Here is a 25498-nt window from a genome sequence, read left to right as displayed (position 1 = left end):
GATAAATGACAGGAGTTTTAAAGGAGATTTGTGACTGGAATCTGGAACACAGTGCCTGAGTTAGTTGATGGAGGCAGGTACATTACATATCCAGATCAGCACTTGAACTGCAAAAGGCATAAGGAACCAAGTACTGGGAAGTTCTGGGATTAGTACAGTTGAGCAACACACACAAATTGCTGGAGGAACTCAGCAGGTCAGGCAGCCCTAGTTGGGTGGTCTTTCATTGATTCTGATATAGTTATAATTCTACAGATTTTTTTTTGCCTGTGTCACGTACCCCATGATGGGAATAAAGAAACCAGCAGAAATAGAAACCACTTTGGAGTCTAGTATTGCTAATAACTAATAATATTTATTAATAACTACGCAATACAGTAAACTAAGTGAAAATAAATCAAACAGGTTAGCAAGAATTACATATATAAGTAAGTATATCAGTAAGTGTGGAAAAATATGAATGAAAAACCAAACTTCTTTGAGTCTAGGGGTAAAAAGATAGTCTTACGATGTTGAGGAAAGTTCAGTTCAGTTCAGTTCATGGTATGTAGTTGAATAGCGATGGAGAGAGAGAGAGAGTAAGGAGTCTTCAGGTGAGCTGCTATCGTCGATTTCCTCGTTGTCCTCCGAAATCCTTCACAAGTTACCAACTGTGACTTAACAACAAAGGGGACCATACTTCGGTGTGGTTGAGCTGCCTACCCAGGCCAAGGTCGGTCACATGGACAATTCTCCACCAGTCTTGTCTTTGAACTTTTACTGGCCAAGCAATTGGATCAATCTGCCTGATCAAACCTCCAAAACCCACTTTCTCTGCAGGCACAACAATGCTCACTCAGTGTCCAGATCATGTGTCTGAGGTCTGTATCATCTGACCTCCTATTTATCTCACCACGCTGAGCATCACCTGTCATTCAAAGAGTCCCTCCTTCCTTTGTCTGTAAAGGAATGCGAACAGGCAACAAGTCCTTGGAAGTAACATCAATAATATCCTGTTGGTCACCATAGCAACCTTAAAGCGGCACAGTTTTTATCTTTGAAGTAAAACTTCAAAGTTAACTCCCGTGTCAGTCCAACTGTCAATCTTTGTCTCTCTCTCTCTCTCCTTTCCAAACAAACCATCAATGATAAAATGTCTTTCTCTGTCTCTCTTCAAACAGTTAATAGGGGCACTCCTGGATCCCCTCACACCTGTGTCCCGCTGCTGCCTGTAAGAAGTTTGTACGTTCTCCCCATGACCACATGGGTTTCCTCCTGGTGCCCCAGTTTCTTCCCACAGTCCAAGGACGTACTGGTTGGCAGGTTAATTGGCCATTGTAAATTGTCCCGCGATTAGGCTCACATTAAATTGGGGGATTACTGGGATGCCTCGAAGGACCAGATAAGCCTATTCTCAATTAATAAGTAAAAAATAATTGGTTTATGTTTCCGGCTGAGGCCCTTCTTCAGGACAGATGAGCATGGATATGGCTGCCAACGAGATTGTAGAAGAAAGTGCCGTGCAATTCTTTGGCTCTAAAACATTGCTGGCTGCCTTGAGGACTTAACATCACTATCCGACCCACCCGCCCCGGACTCCTGCCGCCACGGGTTCCTGCAGGGGTTGCCCTCTGCTGCTCGGTGCACCAAATGCGGACCTGCCGCTCCTCCCTCAGTTTCTTCCAGTAATGTTCACTGGTGGTTGGCAGACCAATGTAAGGTGTATTATGGGAACCTACTGAGCTGGGGTGTGGAGCAGAGTCAGGAAGTACACCCACTTTAATCCCAACTCAAATAATATAAAAAAGTCTAATGCTTCTCAGAAAGTCAAATATGCACTTCTATACTTTACGGCGGCAGTGATACCTAACCAACTTTAAACTGTGTCTGTCCCTAAGATCTCAATTTAGCAATTAGATGTTCCCTTCGAACCTCATAGGATCTGCATTCACACAATATATGTTTCACCATTTCTTGACAAGTGCACTCCCTACAAATGCCCATATCATGCATAGTAGTTTTGAACAAGGAAGTAGTTAACCCAGTTATGTCCAAAGTATAACTTCTTCCCTCCTGTTATATCCATCTCCCAGCTGAGGAGCTCAACTCTGAATCACCATCCTCTGAATTTTACATAAATGGGTTCTTTCTTTTTCTCATTCTAACTTTGCTGCCACAGTGATCAAATGCTTTTATAAATTATGGATTTCACCTCCACGTTATGGAAAGGCACCACAACATTTACATCCTTAATTTTTAATGATTGCTTGGCTCGAAGGTCTGCCAGCTAAGTTCCTTCAAGCCCAACATGGACAGGGACCCATAAGAAATGGATACATAAGCCAAGACCTTGCTGATGTTCTCCAATGTCTGACCTATAATTTTAAGTACCTGTTTATTAATGGTATCAAAACCGAGAACGAATTAGAGCACAGAAGCACATAAGATCCATTCCAATGTTCTTCTCAAACGTTAATACTGATGCTTCGTCTGATAATCTTTTCTTAATAATTACCTTAAACTTTGGAATATAAACAAAAACAGAATGACCTGTCACTGGATCTTTTGAAACATCTGTATAGATATGCAAGACACCATAATATCTGCCTTGCTCAACGATCTGTACCACTGATATACAATCAACCCTCATCTTGATCTTTACTCGAAGGCTTAAGTAAACCACAAAAGAACCATATTCCACATGAAACAACCCAACACTTCGCGCCGCCTCGTGCGCTGTTGCTCAGACCGATGACGAGTGAATGGCGCGCCGCGAGCCTGGGGGTGGGGCGATGCTGAACACGTGCGTGCGCGCGCGCGCGTGCGCGTGCCGGGCGGTGGGCTGGAGAGCGCAGGCGGCTCGACACATGGCGGTCACCCGGGATCGGCGTCCGTGGTGGCAGGAGTAGCGGCGGCGCTCAGGTATCCGCAGCACCCGGAGGAATGGCTTCAGTCCCGCCTTTGAAAATCAAACTGCATTGGCCTTTGAGTGGGGATTCCGCGTCCGCTATATGGCGCTGGGGAGCTAGCCCGCGGGTGGATGATGCATTGAGGGCCCAGGGGTGAGGGAGATGGTAGCTGTCCTGTACAGGGAGCCCCTCATCCACCGCCCAGGGTGCCGGATACAGGAGGAGATGGCCTTTCCTAGAGATTATGGGCAGGGGCACTGCCTGTGGCTTGGGTGCAGGTTGCAGGCAGGGGCACTACCTTAGGTACAGGTTATGGGCAGGAGCACTGCCCGGGGATTAGGTACAGGTTATGGGCAGAGGTACTGCCCGGGGATTAGGTACAGGTTATGGGCAGAGACACTGCCTGGGGATTAGGTACAGGTTATGGGCAGAGACACTGCCTGGGGATTAGGTACAGGTTGCGGGCAGGGGCACTGCCTGGGGCTTGGGTGCAGGTTGCGGACAGGGGCACTGCCAGTGAACTGGATGCAAGTTGTGGGCAGGGGCACTGCCTGGGGCTTGGGTGCAGGTTATGGGCAGCAGGACTGCCAGGGGTTGGGTACAGGTTGGGGGCAGGGGCACTGCCGGGAGGTTGAGTGCAGGTTGGGGGGAATCAGTGACAGCAGGCATTCTAAGGATTGGGCACAGGCTGGCAGGTACTGCCTGAGGATTGGGTATAGAGGTTTTGGTCATTGCCTGGTGACTGTGTAGAATGTGGCAGATCATTAACATGAGATTGTGCAGATGCTGGGAATCCTGCGCAGTGTACACAAAATGCTGGAGGAAGTCAGAGAGCAGCTGGGAGGAATAAACAGTCAACTTTTCTGTCTGAGACCCTTCTGGCCTGAATTGTTGGCTATTTATTACCCTCCATAGATGCTGCCCCACTGGACTTCCTCCATTATTTTGTGTGTGTTGCAGAAGGTGGCAGGTGCTGCTTGAGGATCTGGGTGTAGAGGGGCGAGAAGAAGCATTGCTAGGGATCCAGGTTCAGTGATGGAGTAAGTACCTCCTGTCGATCAGGTGCGATGGGACTGGCACTGCCCAGGGTCTGGGCACAGGTAGCGGTGTCTGCTGCAATACTGAGATTGCTGGAAAACCATAGTGAGCTTTGTTTCAAATTAGAATTTTTTTTTCATTGGTGATCTTTAACAATTGTAATCAGCTCTTAAAAATCAGGACTTCAATAATAATGTACTCCTGCTGCAAAACAACAGATTTCATGACGTATGCCAGTGATATTAAACCTGATTCTGATTCACTTGAGTTTTTAAATAAAAGAAATACAGTAACTATGACTAAATAATCTTTACAGTGTGTTATTTTGAATAACTTGGTCGTCTTTGAATGGTGCAATGTAAACAAAGGATCGTATATATGGATCTCCATTTCATATAGAATGAAATGTGTAATGTCATATCATGGATATGTAATTACTACTTTAGTTGAATTTGAGAATGATTTGTGTTTAGCAGTAAATGAGATCTTGTTTTGTCATCCAAACAGCTATAACATTTGTTTCCAAAATTTAAGATGTAGTTGGCTTGCTGGGTTTGTCCTTTCTTGTCTCAAATGCATTATAGAACATTTTAAAATGAAACTTGCTGCTAAGACCTTTTATTATTTTCGTAGGTAAAAGTTTTCATAGTCAAATGCATTGGCTCTTTTCTAATGAGGTTTTTTTTTGTCCCTTAAGTTGTGACTTTTAATGTTTCTGAATGGATGTTTCCCTTGCCTTTTGACTTACTAAGTACAGTAAGTTTTCAGAAAATTAGCCATTCACACTCATCTTGATTTTACAATTTCCGCCTTTTCAGTGGTGTGATTGATCTTCGTGTAATTAGTCTTAAACGTGCAGCTGTTCCAACGGAGAATTTGTGCCTTTCTTTCATAGAAATTATAGGGGTCCTGTAATATGATGGCTGAGTTCCTGATGTTTAGGATCATGTATATTAGCTAAATTGCTGATGTTTGTAAACACAAAATTCTCTGCAGATGCTGGGGTCAAAGCAACACGCTGGAGGAACTCAGCAGTCGGGCAGTATCCGTGGAAATGAACAGTCAACGTTTCGGGCCGAGACCAAGGGTCTCATTGGTCTGTTTGTTGACTGTTATTTTCCACGGATGCTGCCCGACCTGCTGAGTTCCTCCAGCGTGTTGTGTGTGTTGCTGATGTTTGGAAGCCTGCACCAATGATTTAGAGACACAAGTTGGAATCTTCCCTCCAACCCTACTGCAGCTGGGAAATTTAAGTATTTCTGATTTTTAAAAAAATGATGGCCATAAAATTGCTGGATTCTTGTGAAAACCCCTCCAATTCACTAATGTCCCTTGCAGAATGCTGCCTATCCCTGACGGATACATGCTATCCATACCCTAGTCTGTCTGGAATTATAGATCCATAACCTTGCATTTGGTTCTAACCCAATGACCCCCTGAAATCACCTAAACTTAGTTCATGGGGCACCTAATGTGCAGTGAATGATGTTCAAATCTTTCGAGCTGATTTTAAACTTAAAGGGGGGCAGTTGGGTTAAGTATTATGTTAGTGTAATCAAGGTTCCCATCTCCTTATTGAAGTTGATGTACTGTTACTCTCGTCCGGGGCATGGGTTCCTTGTGAAAATTGGCAGAATGAAAATGTCCGCTCTGTCCATTATGGGACCTGTGTGTGATAAGTCTGGAGAGTTTCAGTCGAGTTCCTCGTGGACATGATCTTTCAGTACAGTACTACTACTAGTCTGAGTTAATTATCTATAACACTTGGGAAGGGGAAAGTCGGGCTGTGTTCTTGGGTTGAGGCTGAGTGCAGCGAGTTTCACTTTGTACCTACTAATGTTTGACTAGAAAGTGAAGAGTTTTGTACGCCACCACTGACCAACCCTGATCCCCACCACGCAAACAAATGCACGCATACACACTCTCTAAGCTAAGTCTCCTAAAAAGGGCTCTATCAGCCCTTTTGTGTTCCATGGCCTTGGGTGAACATTACTAAAGCAGATTACCACAGTTACGGATATGTATATGCAAATGGCTGCTGTTTTCCCAATGACTGAACTTCAATGAAGTATTTGGGAAATTCAGAAATATGAAAGGCCTTAAGTTCACAGCGTTCATTTGCACTGAGCATTTTTTTTTTACCCAGACTTCTAGATTGTACATTACAGTTTAATTGGCAGCCATTCCCCATTTCAAACATTAATTTCATCTTCTATCTATATAGCATGATCACACTGCCAGAAAATGCACTTCAGTTACTTATCTGACAGTGCCTCGCAAACCAATAATTGCTATTACTAAGGGCACAGGAATTCTCTTACGTGCTGATTCCTTCCAAAATGTACGCTTTTCTGCTATGGAAAAATGTTGCTGTTCCTTCATTCTGGGATTTTCTATCCAGCAATATTATCAGCAGAAGGTTCACAAAAGTAGTTCAGTGTCCCTCATGGGGAATTATAGGTGGTAATAGTTGTCACCCATGCTGCACAAAGGGATTTTTTAAATAATTGGTGGGTAGTTTAGCACATTGTTAAACTACTGGTCAAATTTTCCCAATTAGAGCAGGGTACTATTTTTCCCTCTGCTTGTTCTGTGGGATAAAGAACATTGTGAATTATCAATGGAATGTACAAATAGGGAGAGAAGCAGCTAAATGAGAAATTTAGTGAAATTTCACTAAATTTACTTCTAAAATCTAAGATCTCCAAAGACCTTTCATAAACCAATGAGTAAACCCATCATGTTTGTCTGATATTGATGGTGTTTGTTCACAGAATTGTCCATGGACCGTATTACTAATAGAAGCATAGAAACATAGAAAATAGGTGCAGGAGTAGGCCATTCGGCCCTTCGAGCCTGCACCGCCATTTATTATGATCATGGCTGATCATCCAACTCAGAACCCCACCCCAGCCTTCCCTCCATACCCTCTGACCCCTGTAGCCACAAGGGCCATATCTAACTCCCTCTTAAACATAGCCAATGAACTGGCCTCAACAGTTTGCTGTGGCAGAGAATTCCACAGATTCACCACTCTCTGTGAAGAAGTTTTGGGTTACGGTGAGATATGTCGGATCCACAAAACCAATTAAGGGAGATGATTTCAACTCCATTTGGGCTGATTATCTGTCTCTTGGGGGAAAGAAGCTTATGATCACCATTTCCTTCCTAAAATTGAAGAAATTGATGCTGTATTTATATTAAAGCCTTTTTTACAATGTCTCCACAGGCAAACTATCAGAGTATGAAGGAGCACAGCAATAGCAAATGCTGTAAAAGATACTTCAAAGCAAATCTTAGACAACAACTGAGGTCCCATCACAGCAAATGGAACCGATTAGAAGGCTCGTTGTGCTTGCAAAGACAGCTTTATTATCAGCAGAAGCAACGCTTATGGTTGTCAATCAGGAAAAGAAGGGCCAAGTCTGTGCTCAGGAAGGACCTTCCAGATTGTCAGCAGTGTGGGTCTCCAGAACACGTTGAATGCACAAGCGTGACATTAAAAGAAAAGTCGTTGCTGGGAGTCAATGACGTGTCAGCCGAGAAGGCACGTAAACCAGAATCTTTGGCATCCCATGAGGAAGTGGAGGGTAATGGGAGTGAAGGTTGGAACAGCAGTACTGTAGCTCCAGACACTGACTTTAAATCAACCGTTTTATATGGTAAACCTGAATCAAAAAACAAAACTGATCCACTTACTTTCCCCAAGTCCTCACAAAGGAAAAATAGTGGGCTTCTGGACAATATTACAAACCAAAAGCTATCAAATGGATATAAAAAAATAGACTTACAAGTGGGAAGAGATTTTGTTTCCGTTAATGTACCTCGTAAGACAAAACGGCAGCTGAAAGGGCACAAAATCTCCCTGCTCTGTAGGAAACCTTCCTCTCTCTTTAGTTTTCATTGTAGAATATTTAATTGTAAAAACAGGCGGAGAAGAGCTGCCACTTTGAGAAAAGAGAAGCTAAGACAGACACAGTGTTCAGGTAGTGTCTATGTAAATCGTAAAAGGACTGGCCAACATTTGGATAAAATGGCATGTGATATTTCTTCAAAATCAACTGCCAAAGGCAAGGAATCCAACCAGAACATGAACTTTTCTTCAGTTCAGAGTAGTGGTCCGTCGGAAAATGTAAAGCAAGTTAAGAATTCGTGCCTGACTAATTGCTGTGAAGTTTCAAAAATGGCCCTTGATGAAGGGATGGATGTTTTGCAAACTCAAATGCCTCATTTTGCTCATTCAGTTAATCAAATGACCAATGAAAACTCAGAAGTAGCGTGTTCTCGGTCAGGCCCTCGTGCTTGTGTCAATCAACTCATGGTCCCCGATAGGTGGCCAAAGCTTGATGGATCACACCACTCATTTGCTGCCTCACAGGGAAGATCTTTAACTCCAGCCCCAGTCTGTGACGGGGAGATGCAGGCCATCAATGCTGTAACGGACTCTGCTCCACTCTCATGCAATCACACCAGCGTTCCTGTGACTGAAACTGGCAAGTCTGTATGTTGTCAAAGTGATGAGCCATGTCCAGTGCTTCAGCCGCAGCTGCTGGACCATATTTACTATAGATCTTCAGAGGAACATTCTGGCCATGCATTAGTGAGGACTGAGCAGCCAGCACGTGGTCAAACTGAGAAAGGGAAGGAGAATGAATCTCGGGCCTGTTCTGTTGCCAGTGAACAATTAATATCCTGTATTCATGGTACAGTTTCTGGTTTAAGAAAAATTATTTTTTGTCCTATCATTATACCCTGTTCTGTAATTACAGAGTAGAGTTCAATCATCAATGTTGGGCTGTTCTGAAAACTGCAATGTTCTTACCCCACTTTTGGGGGGGGGGGAATATGGGTGTTGCTTGGCAAGGTGAGCACTCACTGCCTATTTCTAATTGTCCTAAAGAAAGTTGTGGTGAGTTTTCACCTTGAACCTCTGCAGTCCTTGTGAAGCTATTCTTGCATTGTTAAGGGAGTTCTAGTGTTTAGACCCAGTGACAAATGAAGGAGCTGTAATAGATTTCAGAGCCAGCATAGTATACAGCTTGTAGGGGAACATAATTTGTGCTGATCCTGTGTACCTGAAACTTTTATCTTTTTTGACAATAGAAGATTTGGTTTTGGAAGCTAATGTCTCTGACTTGCATGAGCAATGACAATAGACTTTGTAGGTGGTACAGAGTACCATCTAGAGATGGAGTGTTGATGGCACAGTGATTAAATTTTTGAAGTACCACATTCACAATCTAGAGAGCAGAGGTCAAATCTACCCCTGGCATGCGTGGAATTTAAATTGCAATGTACCTGAAATTTAAGGGGGGTAAACTAGCAATGATGGCCACAAGAAGCTCATCTGCTTCACCGAAGTCCTTCATGGGAGGAGATCTACCTCCTGGCAATATGTGATTGAAAACCTAGCAATATTATTAGCTCTTAAAATTCCCTCTGAAATGGTTAAGCAAGGTACTGCTGCAGACCGTAATAGCGACATAGAAACTCAATGAACTTGGTAGACCCTCCCAACATTGACGTAAGCACCAAAATCAAAAAGACTGATAGAGTGTTCAGAATTCTTCTCACAAACACCTGGGGTTTCTTACCTGAACTAAGAGATCTGTCCCATGGTACAATCCTACTACTACTAGTGCATCACTTAAGTGTATCATTGTAAGCGGGTGCACCTTTAGCCACTTTCTGTTTGTAACAGAGATACAGTATATTGGAGGTTGCTGCTCTCTTGCTTTTAAATGAGCAACTAAGCAAAGCTTTCAAATGTTAGTTGTCCTAATGTTAGAGAAAGTTAAATGCCATGGGGATTTGTTTAAGTGATTGCTTGATAGTAGGGTTTGTTTCTATGCTGCTTGATTCTATGACCAGTTAACAACCACCCGCACCCTCCACCATGCCCACCCAGCCTACCCAGCCTTTTCCACTTTTTGTAGTTGGTTCAAATAATAGATAGAGTTGACAGAGTTAAATTAGTTTGTGGCAGAACTGAATTATCCTTAGTCTAGCAAAGTGTTTTAGGAAACCCCAGGGAAGTGAGCGGGAGTTATAAAAGGATTCAAGATTAAAGTTTATTTATCATGTGTATATCAATACATCCAGTGAAATGTGTCATTTGTGTTAACAACCAAGGACGTATTGGGGGCAGCCCACGAGTCTGGCCACACATTCTGGTGCCAACATAGCCAACAAAGGTCAGCTGAACAACGAAGGATACAACAAGCAACAAAACAACAGGAAAACAGGCCCCTGTTCTTCCCTCACATTTTGTCGTATTTAGAAAAGTGTTGCTGAGTCATACTTCACCAACCAAAGTCGTCATGATACTTCTGCTTTTAAATCCAGTTGATTTCTCACAGCTGTGGGATTGGAGACATTACTATGTTGAATTCGAGCTTATTGTCATATGCACAACTGTTTCAATGTACATTTACAATGAAAAGCTTACTTGAAACAGCACCATAGGCACATAGCATCATATAAAAAATAGACACAATAAAAACAAAATATACAACATTTTTACAATAATGAACATAAAATAATTTAATGAACAAAAAGATGTCAATTTTAGTGCAAAGTGATTGAAGTGGTCATAGTGTTGCTAAACTGCAGTGATTAAGGATTTACCAGTTGGTTCCAGAAAAAATGGTTGAACGGAATTAACTGTCCTTTAACCTTGTTGTGTGGACTCCAACTTTTCATGTTCTTTGTTAGTTTTATATGAACTATTCTTGATTTCCTTTTTATGAAGAAAATGTTTAAACAAAAACATTTCAAATATGTAGAAAAGGGGCATATAAAATTATCTATCCTGTCCAACTGTGTAAATTATTGTATATAAGTGCTGGAAACACTCAGCTGGTCAGGCAGTATCTGGAAAGATGAAATCCATTATCATTTCAAGTCAGTACAGACCCAAAATGATAACTGTTTCTCTTTACACACGTCCTGCCTGACCTGAGTATTCCCAACATTTTCAGTATCTGCAACTCTTGATTTTTTTGTACTGCCGGTAGCTGCTGTTCAATATATAGAGTCACAGACTCATATAGAAGTATGCCCTTGGTCCCAATATCTCTGCCAACTGTCAAACACTATGTAGACTAATTGCATTGACAGGTGCTTGGTCTCTTGCCTGTCACACCTTAATGATTCAAGTGCACATCCAGATGTTTCTTAAATGTCATGAGAATGGTTAAAATGTGAAGTGCAAAGACATGGAATGTGAAACGTTTTGGAATCTACTGTGTCGCCAGCTATTTGGCCACTCTAAATTGACAGCCATTTTGGATATTTGAAATCTTTGAGTTGACCCATGTAGCCTGGTCTCTGGGCATTCTGTCCACAAAGTGTGCAGACATTGTGGAGCAAAACCTTAGTTCTCCACTGAAAACTGGTTATTTTTATGAAAAGGCAATTCCTAATGGTATTGCCCTTCATCCATCTAAGACAATAAATAATGAAGATGAAAATCTGAATAATCATCTGATATTTGAACTTCGGGTTGTTTCTCCACTTTCCTCTTATCTTGACCAAAGAGGTCGTTCCCATTGCTAAAATGGCCAAACTTCATGTATGACCTTTGCTCATTAGTGTTAGTGAGGGGGCTTGATTACCAAGATACTAAAAATAAGTTTACTTGTTGAATGGTGATCAAAAAAGAAAAATGTGTTGAATTTATTTTCAACATTCCTTCCTCTAACTTCTTCCCTTCATACTCCACTTGTACTTTACTGCTTTCTTAGCCAAGGGGACTACAGTCAATTCAAGGTGGACTGGGCTTGTATTAGTTAAGGGTGGACCTTTATGATCAATGAGATTTCTAATGATGAAGTCATTGAAACCTTGCAGTTTGAAACTAAAATGTTCTGTGAACCTTCCTTGATTGCTTCCTGAAATATGTTTAAATGTGTTCAGAATTAATCAGAATATTGCTATGAGAAAAAGGTAATATAAGTTTTCTGTTTGTTTAAATGGTAAATCATTATTTTTTTATGTCCCAGAAATCTTCCTCTGCCGCTGTTGTATATTTTGAAAATGTTTATTCTTATTATCAGAAGGTTTGTCTTCTGGGAGACATCTAATCACATTTTAATGGCTTGGCTATATTAGACTATTGGTACTTTTACTGTTTAGATGAGATAATACATATTGCATTGTACAGGAATAAATACTGTCTGGAAGCACTCAGCCCAACTGGCAAAGCTTGAACAGGCTATTTTAGCAAGCAATCACTTATAATCAGGAATAATATTAGGTATGCAAAATTCCCATCATAATTTTCTTTGTTTTCTAGCTTTCCTGGATGAATTTTTGAGAAAATATGGTAGCCTTATTCCACTTACCGAGAGAGATGTTCTGATGAAGCTAGAACAGATCTTTCATCAGGATTTCCGTGATAGGTATGTCAATCATCTCCTGTTGACTCTCTGAAAAGATTGATTTTGTGCTTCCCTTGAATACTTCAGATGCGCCATGGCCTGATATATATGCAGAAAAGCTATAAGTTCCATGTAGAGCTGCCTCCATTTAGCTCAGCAACTGTGAGAACAGTTAACAGTCCTGCAAAAGTGTAAACAAATATACACATCTGAAATTTATGCACATGTCCAATTGACTGTAGTCCCACAGTAAAGTGTGAACCTTTCCAGCAATTATGCTGAGAAAATTGCCAGCGCAAACTGTACTAGATGTGTTCAGTGAATCTATCTATTACAATGGAGAGGAAGTTTTGTAAAGAACAAGAGTAAGTTTCAGGTAATTTATGTTTTTGTTTTGTACTGGATGGATTCATTCATCTATTCAATTTTTAAATTTAAACATAGTTCCTATTTAAACACATTTTTGCACATGACATTGGTTAAATGCCTAACTAAACTAATCCTTGCTGCGTGCACATTGTCCATATTCTTCCATTCTCTCCATATTCAAGTAATTATCTAAGAGCCTCTTAAATGCCTTGATCATATTTGCCTTCACTACTACCTCTGGCAGTTCATTCCAGGCACCCAACACTCTATGTAAAAAATCAAACTTGCCTTACACATCATCTTTGAATTTACCCACTTCACTTCCAGTTTTAGACATTTGAACCCTGGGGAAATCAAATTGGCCGTCTGCTCTATCTATGCACCCAAGATCACCCTGTACGTTGACAGTCAAGGGTCCTATCCCTAATGGTGTACCGTCCATTTGCATTTGATCTCACAAAATGCAACACTTCATATTTGGCTGGATTAAACTGTGTCTGCCATTTCTTTATGTTGTACATTATTTTAAGTTTTTGAATATTTACTTAGTGAAGTTTGTGAATGTAAGAGAATTTGCAAACATACATATTTTTAATAGCCAGTTAAGCTCGGTGATGTTGCTTTATTATCTGTCAAAACATTTCTATAAGAGTTACAATCAGGGGGTCCTGCTAGTCAGTTCTTGTTGAGCAAGTTCTCCCTGGAATAATCTGCTCAAGGTAAGGTCTGAGCAGCTCTGAAAAAAATTCAGGCCATTGCATTTTTTTTTAGAGTATTCATAAAGAAATTATGTCAGAAGCTCTGTGGTTCAATATCAGTGTGACTCAGCTTGGCTGGACATACATCAGATAGAGGACTAATGAAGGTAATGAAACTCATGTGAATGCTGTTTAGTGCCTAAATGTGCACATTGTACTCAGTGGCACAACAAAGAAGTTGTTCCTGGTACCCGGCCACTAGTTACCTCAAAGTGAACAAATGCACAGAATGTGTTGCTTATGTTATATGATGCTATTTATTGTCTCGTTTTCTTTCACCTAATCCTCTTTTCAATTTATTGGGCCTTGCCTCTTCCTTTTACCTGTCAGGTTTCTGCAAACTATCCAAACCATTGTTGGACCATATGTTAGAGCTGTTAGATCTTGCATTCTGATTTGTATGTGAGAGTAACTGATCACAACTATTGTAATAACCAACAAAAACATATTTCTGAAACAGCAAAATGAGGATTAAGACTTGTGTTCTATTACATCTTTACAGATAATGAAAATTACTTAATAGCCATTATGCAGATAACTGCAACACCAAGTACAGTTAATGCACAATTCTTCCCATACTTCAACTTTTTTCCACCCACACATTGTTTCAGTTTTAAAATAGCTGACTGAAGCTGAGCAGTGAAGTCCATAGATATAGATACAGCTTTCAAAGTCTATATTTCCATCTCACAAATGACCATTTTTACCTGATTGGAGAGCTGAGTCTATGAAATGAAGCTCAATGCTTTAGGAGATCAGGGGAAAAAATTGACCAGAAACAACACCACATAATTTTTTTTTGTAAACTTCAAGCAAGTCTAGTATAAGACTTTTACTAAACAGTATAACTATTAAGGATGATATCAAAATGTCTTGGAAACTGACATGCTGGCTGTAGTACATAATAAATACTAAATTGTTGGAACTTCCTGAAAAATGGCTGGAAATAATCAGGAGTTTGGACAGAATCTATGGATGTTACAGGTCAGTATGTTCCATCATAGCTCTCATGAAAGGTTATTCACTTACAAAAACAATCTCATTATTTCTCCAGATTTTCTGTCTGACTTGCTGGATGTTTCCAAAACTTAGTTTAGTTTTAAGATTCTAGCATCGACGGTACTGTGCATTCAAAATATATAATTTTGTTACACCTTCTGCAGGAAGGTCTTCATCAAGATGGAAATCCGAAAGTACCAGAAAGCACAAGTGAATAAACCTGTCTCCAGTTTTCAAGTGGTTTACAACAAGCACGTTTTGACCTTGGACGACCTTGCCACACTTTATGGAGAAAACTGGCTGAACGATCAGGTCAGAGAAGAATATGAAAGTGATTTTTATCTGTTATTGATCTATAAGCAGCAAATGTATCTCACAAACTATGAACTTAATTTATTGATGGTTAAGTAAATCAGAGCTGCATCTTAGACTAAAGGAAGTTTACATTCTTCCAGGTTGCCATAATCAACATCCTAACTCAATTTCCATGCTATATTACTGAATGATTGTTCTGGCTATTTGATGTCAAACAATTTAGGTACCACAGCCGCTGTGAAATTGAAATTCAAGTCATTAAATAAATCTGGAGTGAAAGCTGGTGTTAGTGATGGTAACAGTGTAATCACTGCGTTGTTGTAAAAGTCCGTCTGATTCACTGATGATCTTCAGGGAAGGAAATCAAGCATTTTGACCCTGCGTGTCTCAAATATGATTCTACACCCACTGAACTATTTGAAGTGTTGACTCTTACCACCCTCTGGAAACATTCATTTCATTGGTATTTACAGGTGAATGATAAGCATCAGCTTTTCCAGCAACATCCATGTCACATTTTATAAAAGGCAACTTATTGAACTTTAATAAAACATAGTGTTATTTATTATCTCGCAGGTAATAAACATGTATGGAGAATTGATCATGGATGCTGTGCCAGATAAGGTAAGATAAGGACAACAAAAGGGTGACTTTTAGTTTAAATTGCTTTATTATAGTTTTGAGGTGATCTCATGCTTTACTAAACATGGTTGTTCATATATTTCAGATTTATGAGATTAAGTGAATTTCCATATGCTCCTTAAAGGATGCCAGTAATGCGTTAGAAGTAGGTTGCCTTCTTAAGGGTTAAGTGGAAATCAAAAAGAAAAAACTGCATATACTGGAAATCTGAAATAAAAAACCAGAAAATTTGGACAGCATCTGGAGAATGAGACCCTTTGGGTCTTCAACCTGAAAATATTAACCCTGTTCTGCATTCTTCATATGCTACTTAACCTGATGAGGGATTCCAGTTATTTCTGTTTTTAAACACAGCGAGTTATTTACCTGTATTGATTATTTTGAAACAGATAGATTTAACTAGGGTTCCCTGCTGCTCTTGATCACTATCCAACATTGTACATGTGAACTTTCTAAGTGAACAGTGTTGATCTCTGTTGCAATGCAATCAAGGCACTAATACTCATGCAGAATGGACATTTTCAGTGGCACAACCAGTTGAACTGCTGTTTCACAGATCCAATGACCAAGGTCTGACCTCCAGTGTGGTGCTTGCAAGGTCTGGCTGTAAGCACTGGGTTTCTCTGGGTGTTCCCAAAGAAGTGTGAGGTAAAAGGTTGAAAGGTCATTGTAAATTGTCTTGAAGCATGTAGGTGTACAGTAGAACCTGTTGTGAAGAGGGAGATTTTGAATAAGCAAATTGGATTACTTTGTGAACTAGAATGCACTCATGAACCAAAGTAGCCTCTTATATTGTTTACAAATATAGATGTTTATAGTGTGGTTCACAGTTATTGATGTCTTGAATGGGAAGGAGAAGAAAGTGGATAGGATGGGATTATAAAATTGGATCATGGTATGGTAATTATAAGCTAAGAAGGTTTTCTCATTAACCTTTGTCTTTTTCAGGTTCACTTCTTCAATAGTTTCTTTTACAAACAGCTTCAAACTAAGGGATATAATGGAGTTAAGAGGTGGACAAAAAAGGTGCGTCACCAAGAAGAGGGTTGGGCAGCATCCTGTGGTTGTATATAGTGCTAGATGTTGTAATCAGCAGCTATCGATGTTTTAATATACGTTCAAACAAAGCACTTATTCTCAGAAACAAGAAAAAATCTGCAGATGCTGGAAATCCAAGCGACACACAAAATGCTGGAGGAACTCAGCAGGCCAGGCAGCATCTATGGAAAAGAGTAAACAGTCGACGTTTCGGGTTGAGACCCTTTGGCCCGAACTGTTGACTCTTTACTCTTTTCCATAGTTCTACTTGGCCTGCTGAGTTCCTCCAGCATTTTGTGTGGGTCACTTATTTTCAGACGCTTTTTCCACTGTACATAGTACATAGAACAGTACAGCACAGGAACAGGCCCTTTGGCCCATAATATTGTACTGAACCACAATGTCATATCCATCCATTTTCCTCACATTCATGTGCTTATCTAAATATCTCCTGAAGGCCTCTAATGTTTCTGCCTCTACCACCATCCCAGGCTGTGCATTCCAGGCGCCCACCACTCTGTGTAAAAAAAAACAACTTGCCCCTCATCTCTCCTTTGAAATTACCTCTCTCACCTTAAATGTATGCCCTCTGGTATTAAACATTTCAACCCTTGGAAAAAGATATTGTCTGTCTATACCTCTCATAATCTTATAAACACCTATCAGGTTTCCCCTCAGCCTCAGCCGCTTCAGAGAAAAGAACCCAAGTTTGTTCAACCTCTCATTATGACACTTGGCTTCTAATCCAGGAAACGCTGTGGTAAACCTCCTCTGCACACTCTCCAAAGTCTCGACATCCTTCCCATAATGAGGTAACCAGAACTGTATTCAGTACTCCAGATGCAGCCTAACTAGACTTTTATAAAGCTGCAAATCACTTCCTGTCTTTTAAACTGAATGCATCGACTAATAAAGTCAAGCATGTACAATATGGACCAGATCTAATATCAAAGTGCCTGTGTAACTGCATTGCTGATACTGGTTGTATTTCAATTTCATTTAAAGGCATACTTCAATGAGGATCCATAATGCTAAATTCCAAACAGTGAAACCGGTCATGCAAATGGGAAGTAGTATCTTAATGCAGAAGTAGTAATAGGATGATTGTACAGATGAATGAATGGCTGAGGAACTGGTGCAGGGGGCAGGGTTTCAGGTTCTTGGATCATTTGAACCATTTCTGGGGCAGGGATGACCTGTACACAAGGGATGGGTTACATCTAAACTGAAGAGAAACCAGTATCCTTGCCAGGAGGTTTGCGAGTGCTACTCAGAAGAGCTTAAACTAGTATGGCAAAGGGGGAGGGGAGCCAATGCAACCAGGTCAGAAAGTGGAGGGATGGAGGTGAAGGAGGGATAGATATCAAAGCCAGTAAAAACAAGCAGTTGGAAAATAATAGATAAAAGGGATGGATATTTTAATGCTAATGGGTAAAGGTGATGAACTTAAAGCATGGATCACTACATGGAACTATGATGATGTGGCCATTACAGAGACTTGGCTGAGAGAGGGACAGGAATAGGTGCATAATATCCCTCAGTTTCGATGTTTTAGAAAAGATACAGAGCAGGTAAAAAGGTGGGGGAGTTGCACTTCTAATTAAGGACAATAGCACAGCTGCTCTTAAAGGGGACATAATGGAAGGTTTGTCCACTAAGTTCATTTCGATAAGGAAAGATGCAAAACTGTCGGGTTGTCATGAGGAACTTCAACTTCCCTAATACAAGTATGCATCGCTTAACGTCCACAATACGTTCTGTGAAATCGGATGTTATGTGATTTGGACGTTGTGCGAACACCATATTATATATTTAGAAAATCTACATGGACTACTGTAGTGTACCTGTATTGACTAAATAGCCAAGAACTTACACTAAAACTGTATATTGTGCACTATAATACATACATACACACTATAATTTTTTATTTCATTTTAACCTTTTAATTTTTTTCACTTTTTAAACTTATGTAAACACTTTCTTAGCCTACATCACACACAGTTTATCAAAGATGATCAGGATCATCCACATCATTGTTCTCAACTTCCTCATAATGTTCCACTGGAAGAGTTTCAGGTCGAATAACCTGCGTTTGGAAGCCATGATGCACTTTACGGTAATATTTTCAAAAGAAAATTAAACAGAGAGATAACGCTGCTACACTCAAGAGACGCGCGATGCATGAGATTGGTTACGTCCGCTACGTCACGTTTTCCGATCGGGACTACGGACGTATATGTGACCAGATGTTGTCCGAATGGACGTTAAGCAGCGCACACCTGTACAAACAGGTGGAGAAATAGAGACCACAACTCCTTACAAGTTTTAAGGAAAGGAAAGGTACATCACAGCCTGAGTTTCTCCGGTTAGCGGACGATTTCCCTCCATGTCTCTCTGACGTAGTGGGGAATCGCGTACAGTAGTTTGCCATTGCCTTCTGCCGGGAGAGTTTCCAAAGAGATCACCAGCTCGTAACCCAGCACGGATGGAAAGCGTGCAGGGGAGCCAGGTGGCTGGATTCGAACCCAGGATCTTTCATCCCGAAGTCCGACGCTGATGCCACTATGCCGCCAGCCGGGTCACAAGTTTTAAGATAGCTATATATTAGGATAAGTATGGATCTTGTGTTAAGAATATTAAATTGGAGCAGGGCAAATGAGAGCAATAGGCAGAAGCCAGTGTTCCCTCTGAGGTATACATGTGTGCATACACACAGATCTTTTGCTACTGGCACACAAAGGAACTTAAACTGAGCACTAAAGGTTTTCACCCTCTACCTTGTTGGCATGATAAGTATATTTCACGATCGTACGCAATCATGTTTCCTATTCCGGTTTCTGATGTGGACAGTGCTGACAATGTAGAGGTTGTGATGATTTGTCTGCAGATCTTAGAACTGGCTTATTTATACGGTTGTTAGTGAAGGAATTGTTCAGTGTACACATATTGTAGTCATTGGGCAAAAAAACTGCATAGCACAGGATTTTTGCGCACACTAGTCTTTACAAATTAGAGGGAGCATTGACAGGAGCTAGGGAGAGTTAATCGGGAGCAGCTGTTCTTGGGCAAGTTCACATGTGACATGTAGAGGATGTTTAACAACCAACCGCACAGAGGATAGGACAGATATGTTCCAGTCGGAAGGAAGAACAAGGAGGGCAAAGTAAGAGAACCTTGGATGTTGACAGAGCTGATAAATTTAGTCGAGAAGAAAAAAGAAAAGTATGTAAAGATTAGGACGGCAGAAAAGAACTCAAGAAGGGAGTCAAGAATGCCAGAAGGGACCATGAAAAGTCCTTGACAAGTAGGATTAAAGAGCATCCCAAGGCATTCAATACATACATCAAGAGCAAGCGGATAACTAGGGAGAGGGTATGACCACTCAAGGGTAAAGGAGGAAACATTTGCTTGGATGCAGAGGTTGTGGTTGAGGTCCTTAATGAGTACTTTACATCAGTATTTACCAAGGAGAAGAATGTGGAGGATAGGGAGATCAGTTTGAGCACATTGATATGTTGGGGTACTCTGAGGTAAAGGACATCTTCATGTCCTCTCTATCCACAGGCAAGGTCCCGGAAGACTGGTGAATAGCTAATGTTGTTCCATTATTCAAGAAGGGAACCAGTGATAATCCTGGAAACTATAGACCAATGAGTCTCATGTCATTGGTAGAGAAGTTACTGGAGAGAATATTTAGGGATAGGATTTATGAGCATTTGGAAAACCATGGCCTAATTTGGGAGAGCCAGCATGGTTTTCTGTGGGAACATGGATTTTTAGTAAGGTGTTTGATGAGGTCCCTCAGAGCTCATCCAGAAGATTAAGATGCATGGGATCCATGGTAACTTGTCCATTGGGATTCAGAACTGGCTTGCTCATAGAAGACAGAGGATAGTGGTTGAAGAGACTTTTCCTAGCTGGTGGTCTGTGATTAGTGGCATTCGGCAGGGTCTGTACTGAGACCTCTGTTGTTTGTCATGTATATAAATGACCTGTATGAAAATGTAGATGGATAGATTAGTAAATTTGCAGATTATGCAAAGATTGACGGTGTTGTGGATAGTATAAAAAACTGGCAAAGAATACAACAGGATACAGATCACAAACATGAAGAACTCTGCAGATGCTGGAAATTCAAGCAACACACATCAAAGTTGCTGGTGAACGCAGCAGGCCAGGCAGCATCTCTAGGAAGAGGTACAGTCGACGTTTCGGGCCAAGACCCTTCGTCAGGACTAACTGAAGCAAGAGCTAGTAAGAGATTTGAAAGTGGGAGGGGGAGGGGGAGATCCAAAATGGTAGGAGAAGACAGGAGGGGGAGGGATGGAGCCAAGAGCTGGACAGGTGATTGGCAAAAGGGATATGAGAGGATCATGGGACAGGAGGCCCAGGGAGAAGGAAAAGGGGGAGGGGGAAAAACCCAGAGGATGGGCAAGGGGTATAGTCAGAGGGAGAAAAAGGAGAGAGAGAGAAAGAATGTGTGTAATTCCACATCCCATTCCCATTCTGATGTGTCTATCCACAGCCTCCTCTACTGTAAAGATGCAGCCACACTCAGGTTGGAGGAACAACACCTTATATTCTGTCTGGGTAGCCTCCAACCTGATGGCATGAACATTGACTTCTCTAACTTCCGCTAATGCCCCGCCTCCCCCTCGTACCCCTAACCCATCTGTTATTTATTTATATATACACACATTCTTTCTCTCTCTCTCCTTTTTCCTCCCTCTGTCCCTCTGACTATACCCCTTGCCCATCCTCTGGGTTTTTTTACCCCCTCCCCCTTTTCCTTCTCCCTGGGCCTCCTGTCCCATGATCCTCTCATATTCATTTTGCTAATCACCAGTCCAGCTCTTGGCTCCATCGCTCCCCCTCGTGTCTTCTCCTATCATTTTGGATCTCCCCCTCCCCCTCCCACTTTCAAATCTCTTACTAGCTCTTCCTTCAGTTAGTCCTGACGAAGGGTCTCGGCCCGAAACGTCAACTGTACCTCTTTCTAGAGATGCTGCCTGGCCTGCTGTGTTCACCAGCAACTTTGAAGGATATAGATCAGTTGCAGATATTGATGAAGAAATGTCTGATAGAGTTTAATCCAGTCAAATGTGAAATATTACACCTTGGTAGGTCAAATGCAAAGAGAGAGTACACTGTTAAGGGCAAGATCCTGAACAGTGTTAATGAGCATAGGGATCTATGGGGTCCACTTTCATAATACCCTGAAAGCGGCTGCACAGCTTGATAGAGTGGTTAAGTAAGCATGAAGTGCAGCCAGTATCACCAATGCCATTGCACAGGCACCTAGATATTAGATATCACCCAAACTAATCTCTTGTATTAAAACTGACCACCGACAAGTAAGATTAGTATAGATTTATGCATTTGTTGTGCGACCTAATTGGGCAACTTCATAGCATTCACACTACCGTGTTCAAGATCTCAGTAAGATCCCACAACCTTTAAATCTATGACTGTGTGGCCAAGTACAGCTCCAACACTATATACAAGTTTGCTGAAGACACCACTGTTGTGGGCTGTATGAAAGGTTCTGATGAATCAGCATACAGGAGTGAGATTGAAAATTTGGCTGAGTGGTGTAATAACAACAACCTCTTACTCAATGTCAGTAAGACCAAGGAACTGATTGTAGATTTCAGGAGAGGGAAACCAGAGGTTCATGAGCCAGTACTCATCAGAGGATCAGAGGTGGAGAGGGTCGGTAACTTTAAATTCCTGGATGTCACTATCTCAGAGGACCTGTCCTGGACCTATAATATAAATATAATTGTAAAGAAATAAACAGCAGAGCCTCTACTTCCTCAGGAGTCTGCAGAGATTTGGCATGTCATCAAAAACCTTAGCAAACTTCTATTGATGTGTGGTGGAAAGCATGCTGACTGGCTGCATTATAGCCTGGTATGGGAACACCAATGCCTTTGAGCGGAAAATCCTACAAATGGTAGTGGATCCGGCCTAGTAAATCACGGTAAAACCCTCCCAACCATTGAGCATATCTACATGAAACGTTGCCATAGAAAAGCAGCATCCATCATCAAAGATTCTCACAACCCAGGCCATGCTCTTTTCTCGCTACTGCCATCAGGTAGAAGGTACAATTGCCTCAGAACTCACACCATCAACTTTAAGAACCTCTCAACCATCAGGCTGTTGAACAAAACAAGACAGCTACACTCATTCAATTTCTGGTGTTCCCACAACCGATGGTCTCACTTTAAGGACTCTTTATCCTGTTATTTTATTCTTATTATTTATTTCTATTTGCATTTTCACAGTTTGTTGTTCATTGATCCTGTTTACAGTTACTGTTCTGTAGATTTGCCAAGTATGCCCGCAGGAAAAAGAATCTCAGGGTTGTATATGGTGACATGTACGTACTCTGATAATAGACCAGTGGTGCACACCCCAGAGGTCTGAAAGAGGTGGCTGAAGAAATCGCGGAGGCATCAATCTTAATCTTTTAACAATCACTAAATTCTGGAATGGTTCCGAAAGACTGGAGAATTGCAAATGTCGCTCCACGCTTCAAGAAGGGAGAGAGGCAGAAGAAAGGAAACTATAGGCCAGTTAGTCTTACCTCAGTGGTTGGGAAGATGTTGCAGTCAATTATTAAGGATGAGGTCTCAGTGTACTTTAAAGCACATGATGAAATAGGCCGTAGTCAGCATGGTTTCCTCAAGGGAAAACGTTACCTGAAAATCTGTGGAATTCTTTGAAGAAATAACAAGCAGGATAGACAAAGGAAGAATGAGTTGATGATGCGTACTTGGATTGTCAGAAAGGCTTTGACAAGGTGCCACACATGAGGCTGCTTACCAAGCTACGAGCGCATGGTATTAAGGGAAGATTCTAGCATGGTTAAAGCAGTGGCTGACAGGCAGGAGGCAAAGAGTGGGAATAAAGGTAGCCTTTTCTGGCTGGCTGCAGGTGACTAGTGGTGTTCTACAGGGTCTGTATTGGAACCAATTCTTTTTATGTTATATGTCAATGATTTGGATGATGGAATTGATGGCTTTGTTGCAAAGTTTGTAGGCAGTATGAAGATAGACGGAGGGTCAGGTAGTTTTGAGGAAGTAGAGGCTGCAGAGTATTTAGACGGTTAGGAGAATGGGCAAAGAAATGGCAGATGGAATACGGTATCGAGAAGTGTATGGTCATGCACTTAAGGTTAAATAAATGAAAGGGTTGACTATTTTCTAAATGAAGAGAAAATGCAAAAAACTGAGATGCAAAGGGACTTGGAAGTCCTTGTACAGGATTCCCTAAAGGTTAATTTGCAGGTTGAGTGTGGTATCCTCATTTCAAGAGGACTAGAATATAAAAGCAAGGACGTATTGTTAAAACTTTATAAAGCACTGCTGAGGCCTCACTTGGTGTATTGTGAGCAGTTTTGGGCCCCTTAGCTTAGGAAGGATGTGCTGAAACTGAAGAGGGTTCAAAGGAGGTTCCCGAAAATGATTCCAGGATTGAATGGCTTGTCAAATGAAGAGTGTTTAATGGCTCTGGGCCTGTATTCACTAGCATGCAGAAGAATGAGGGGTGGCCTCATTGAAACCTATCAAATGGTAAAAGGCCTTGAGTGGATGTGGAGAGGATGTTTCCTATGGTGGGAGAGTATAAGACCAGTGGACATAGCCTTAGAATAGAGGGGCGTCCCTTTAGAATGGAAATGAGGAATTTTTTTAGCCAGAGAGAGGTGAATCTGTGGAATTCTTTGCCACAGTCAGCTGTGGAGGCCAAGTCTTTACGTATATTTAAGGCAGAGGTTGACAGATTCTTGATGGGTCGGAGAATGAAGGAATACAGGGAGGAGAAGAAAATGGGATCAGCCATGATAAAATGGCGGACCGGATTCGTTGGACCAAAATAACCTAATTTTGCTCCTGTATCTTATGGACATGGATATTGTAATGTTTCTTAACATTCAATAAGCAACCAAATTATAACCATGTAACATACAGTAAATTTAGAAGAAGGATTAAAAGTAATCAGTAAAAATCAAGGGTGACACAGTAATGTTCCACCAGTGATCTGGGTTCAGTTCCCCACTCTCTATGGAATTTGTCTATTCTCCTTCATGAGTTTCCTCCCATTTCCAGTGGCCCATGGGTTAGTAGGTTAATTGTTCACATGCAATTGGGCACCATGTGCTCGTTGGGTCAATAGACAGTAGGTGCAGGAGTAGGCCATTCGGCCCTTCGAGCTAGCACCGCCATTCACTGTGATCATGGCTGATCATCCACTATCAGTATCCAGTTCCTGTCTTATCCCCATAACCTTTGATTCCACTGTCTTTAGGAGCTCTATCCATCTCTTTTTTGAAAGCATCCAGAGACTTGGCCTCCACAGCCTTCTGGGGCAAAGCATTCCATATATCCACCACTCTCTGGGTGAAAAAGTTTTTCCTCAACTCCGTTCTAAATGGCCTACCCCTAATTCTTAAACTGTGGCCTCTGGTTCTGGACTCACCCATCCGCGGGAACATCCTTCCTGCCTGCAGCATGTCCAATCCCTTAATAATCTTATATGTTTCAATAAGGTCCCCTCTCAGCCTTCTAAATTGCAGTGTATACAAGCCCAGTCGCTCCAATCTTTCGACATATGACAGTCCCGCCATCCCGGGAATTAACCTTGTGAACCTACGCTGCACTCCCTCAATAGCAAGAATGTCCTTCCTCAAATTTGGAGACCAAAACTGCACACAGTACTCCAGGTGTGGTCTCACCAGGGCCCTGTACAGCTGCAGAAGGACCTCTTTGCTCTTATACTCAATTCCCCTTGTTATGAAGGCCAGGTCTGAAGTATCTGTTTCTGTGCTCTCTAAATAAGAAATAATAAAAATGTTTCATCAGCTGTAATATGGATCTGTATTGTGCAGTCTGCAAAAGTGGAGGCAAAATTACTCTTCATTTTTAAAATATTTGATGTAAAGAATTGTAACCTGCAAGTCAGAGAGTAACCTTATGTACTCTTAATTTTATATACCTCTATTATGTCACCGCTCAGTCTCCTTTGCTTCAGGGAAAACAGACCAGCCTATCCAATTTCTTCATAT

General features: G+C 41.4%; 1 protein-coding gene across 1 annotated transcript in view; it reads left to right on the top strand.

Moving 5' to 3' along the window:
• The first annotated feature begins 2781 nt into the window (after positions 1-2781).
• The window catches only part of senp5 (SUMO specific peptidase 5), a 28241-nt gene continuing 5524 nt past the window's right edge, over positions 2782-25498 (top strand). Inside the window, exons 1-6 of the mRNA XM_063045538.1 lie at positions 2782-2901; positions 7156-8629; positions 12223-12328; positions 14598-14745; positions 15325-15372; positions 16339-16416. Coding sequence (XP_062901608.1) covers positions 7171-8629; positions 12223-12328; positions 14598-14745; positions 15325-15372; positions 16339-16416 — 1839 coding nt within the window. The 5' untranslated portion in view covers positions 2782-2901; positions 7156-7170. The remainder of the gene's footprint in view (positions 2902-7155; positions 8630-12222; positions 12329-14597; positions 14746-15324; positions 15373-16338; positions 16417-25498) is intronic.

The sequence above is a fragment of the Mobula hypostoma genome, chromosome 4 (assembly GCF_963921235.1).
Source record: "Mobula hypostoma chromosome 4, sMobHyp1.1, whole genome shotgun sequence".
Lineage (NCBI taxonomy): Eukaryota > Metazoa > Chordata > Chondrichthyes > Myliobatiformes > Myliobatidae > Mobula > Mobula hypostoma.
The sequence above is the reverse complement of the archived record's forward strand: the minus strand, read 5'-3'. Positions and strand labels throughout refer to the sequence as shown.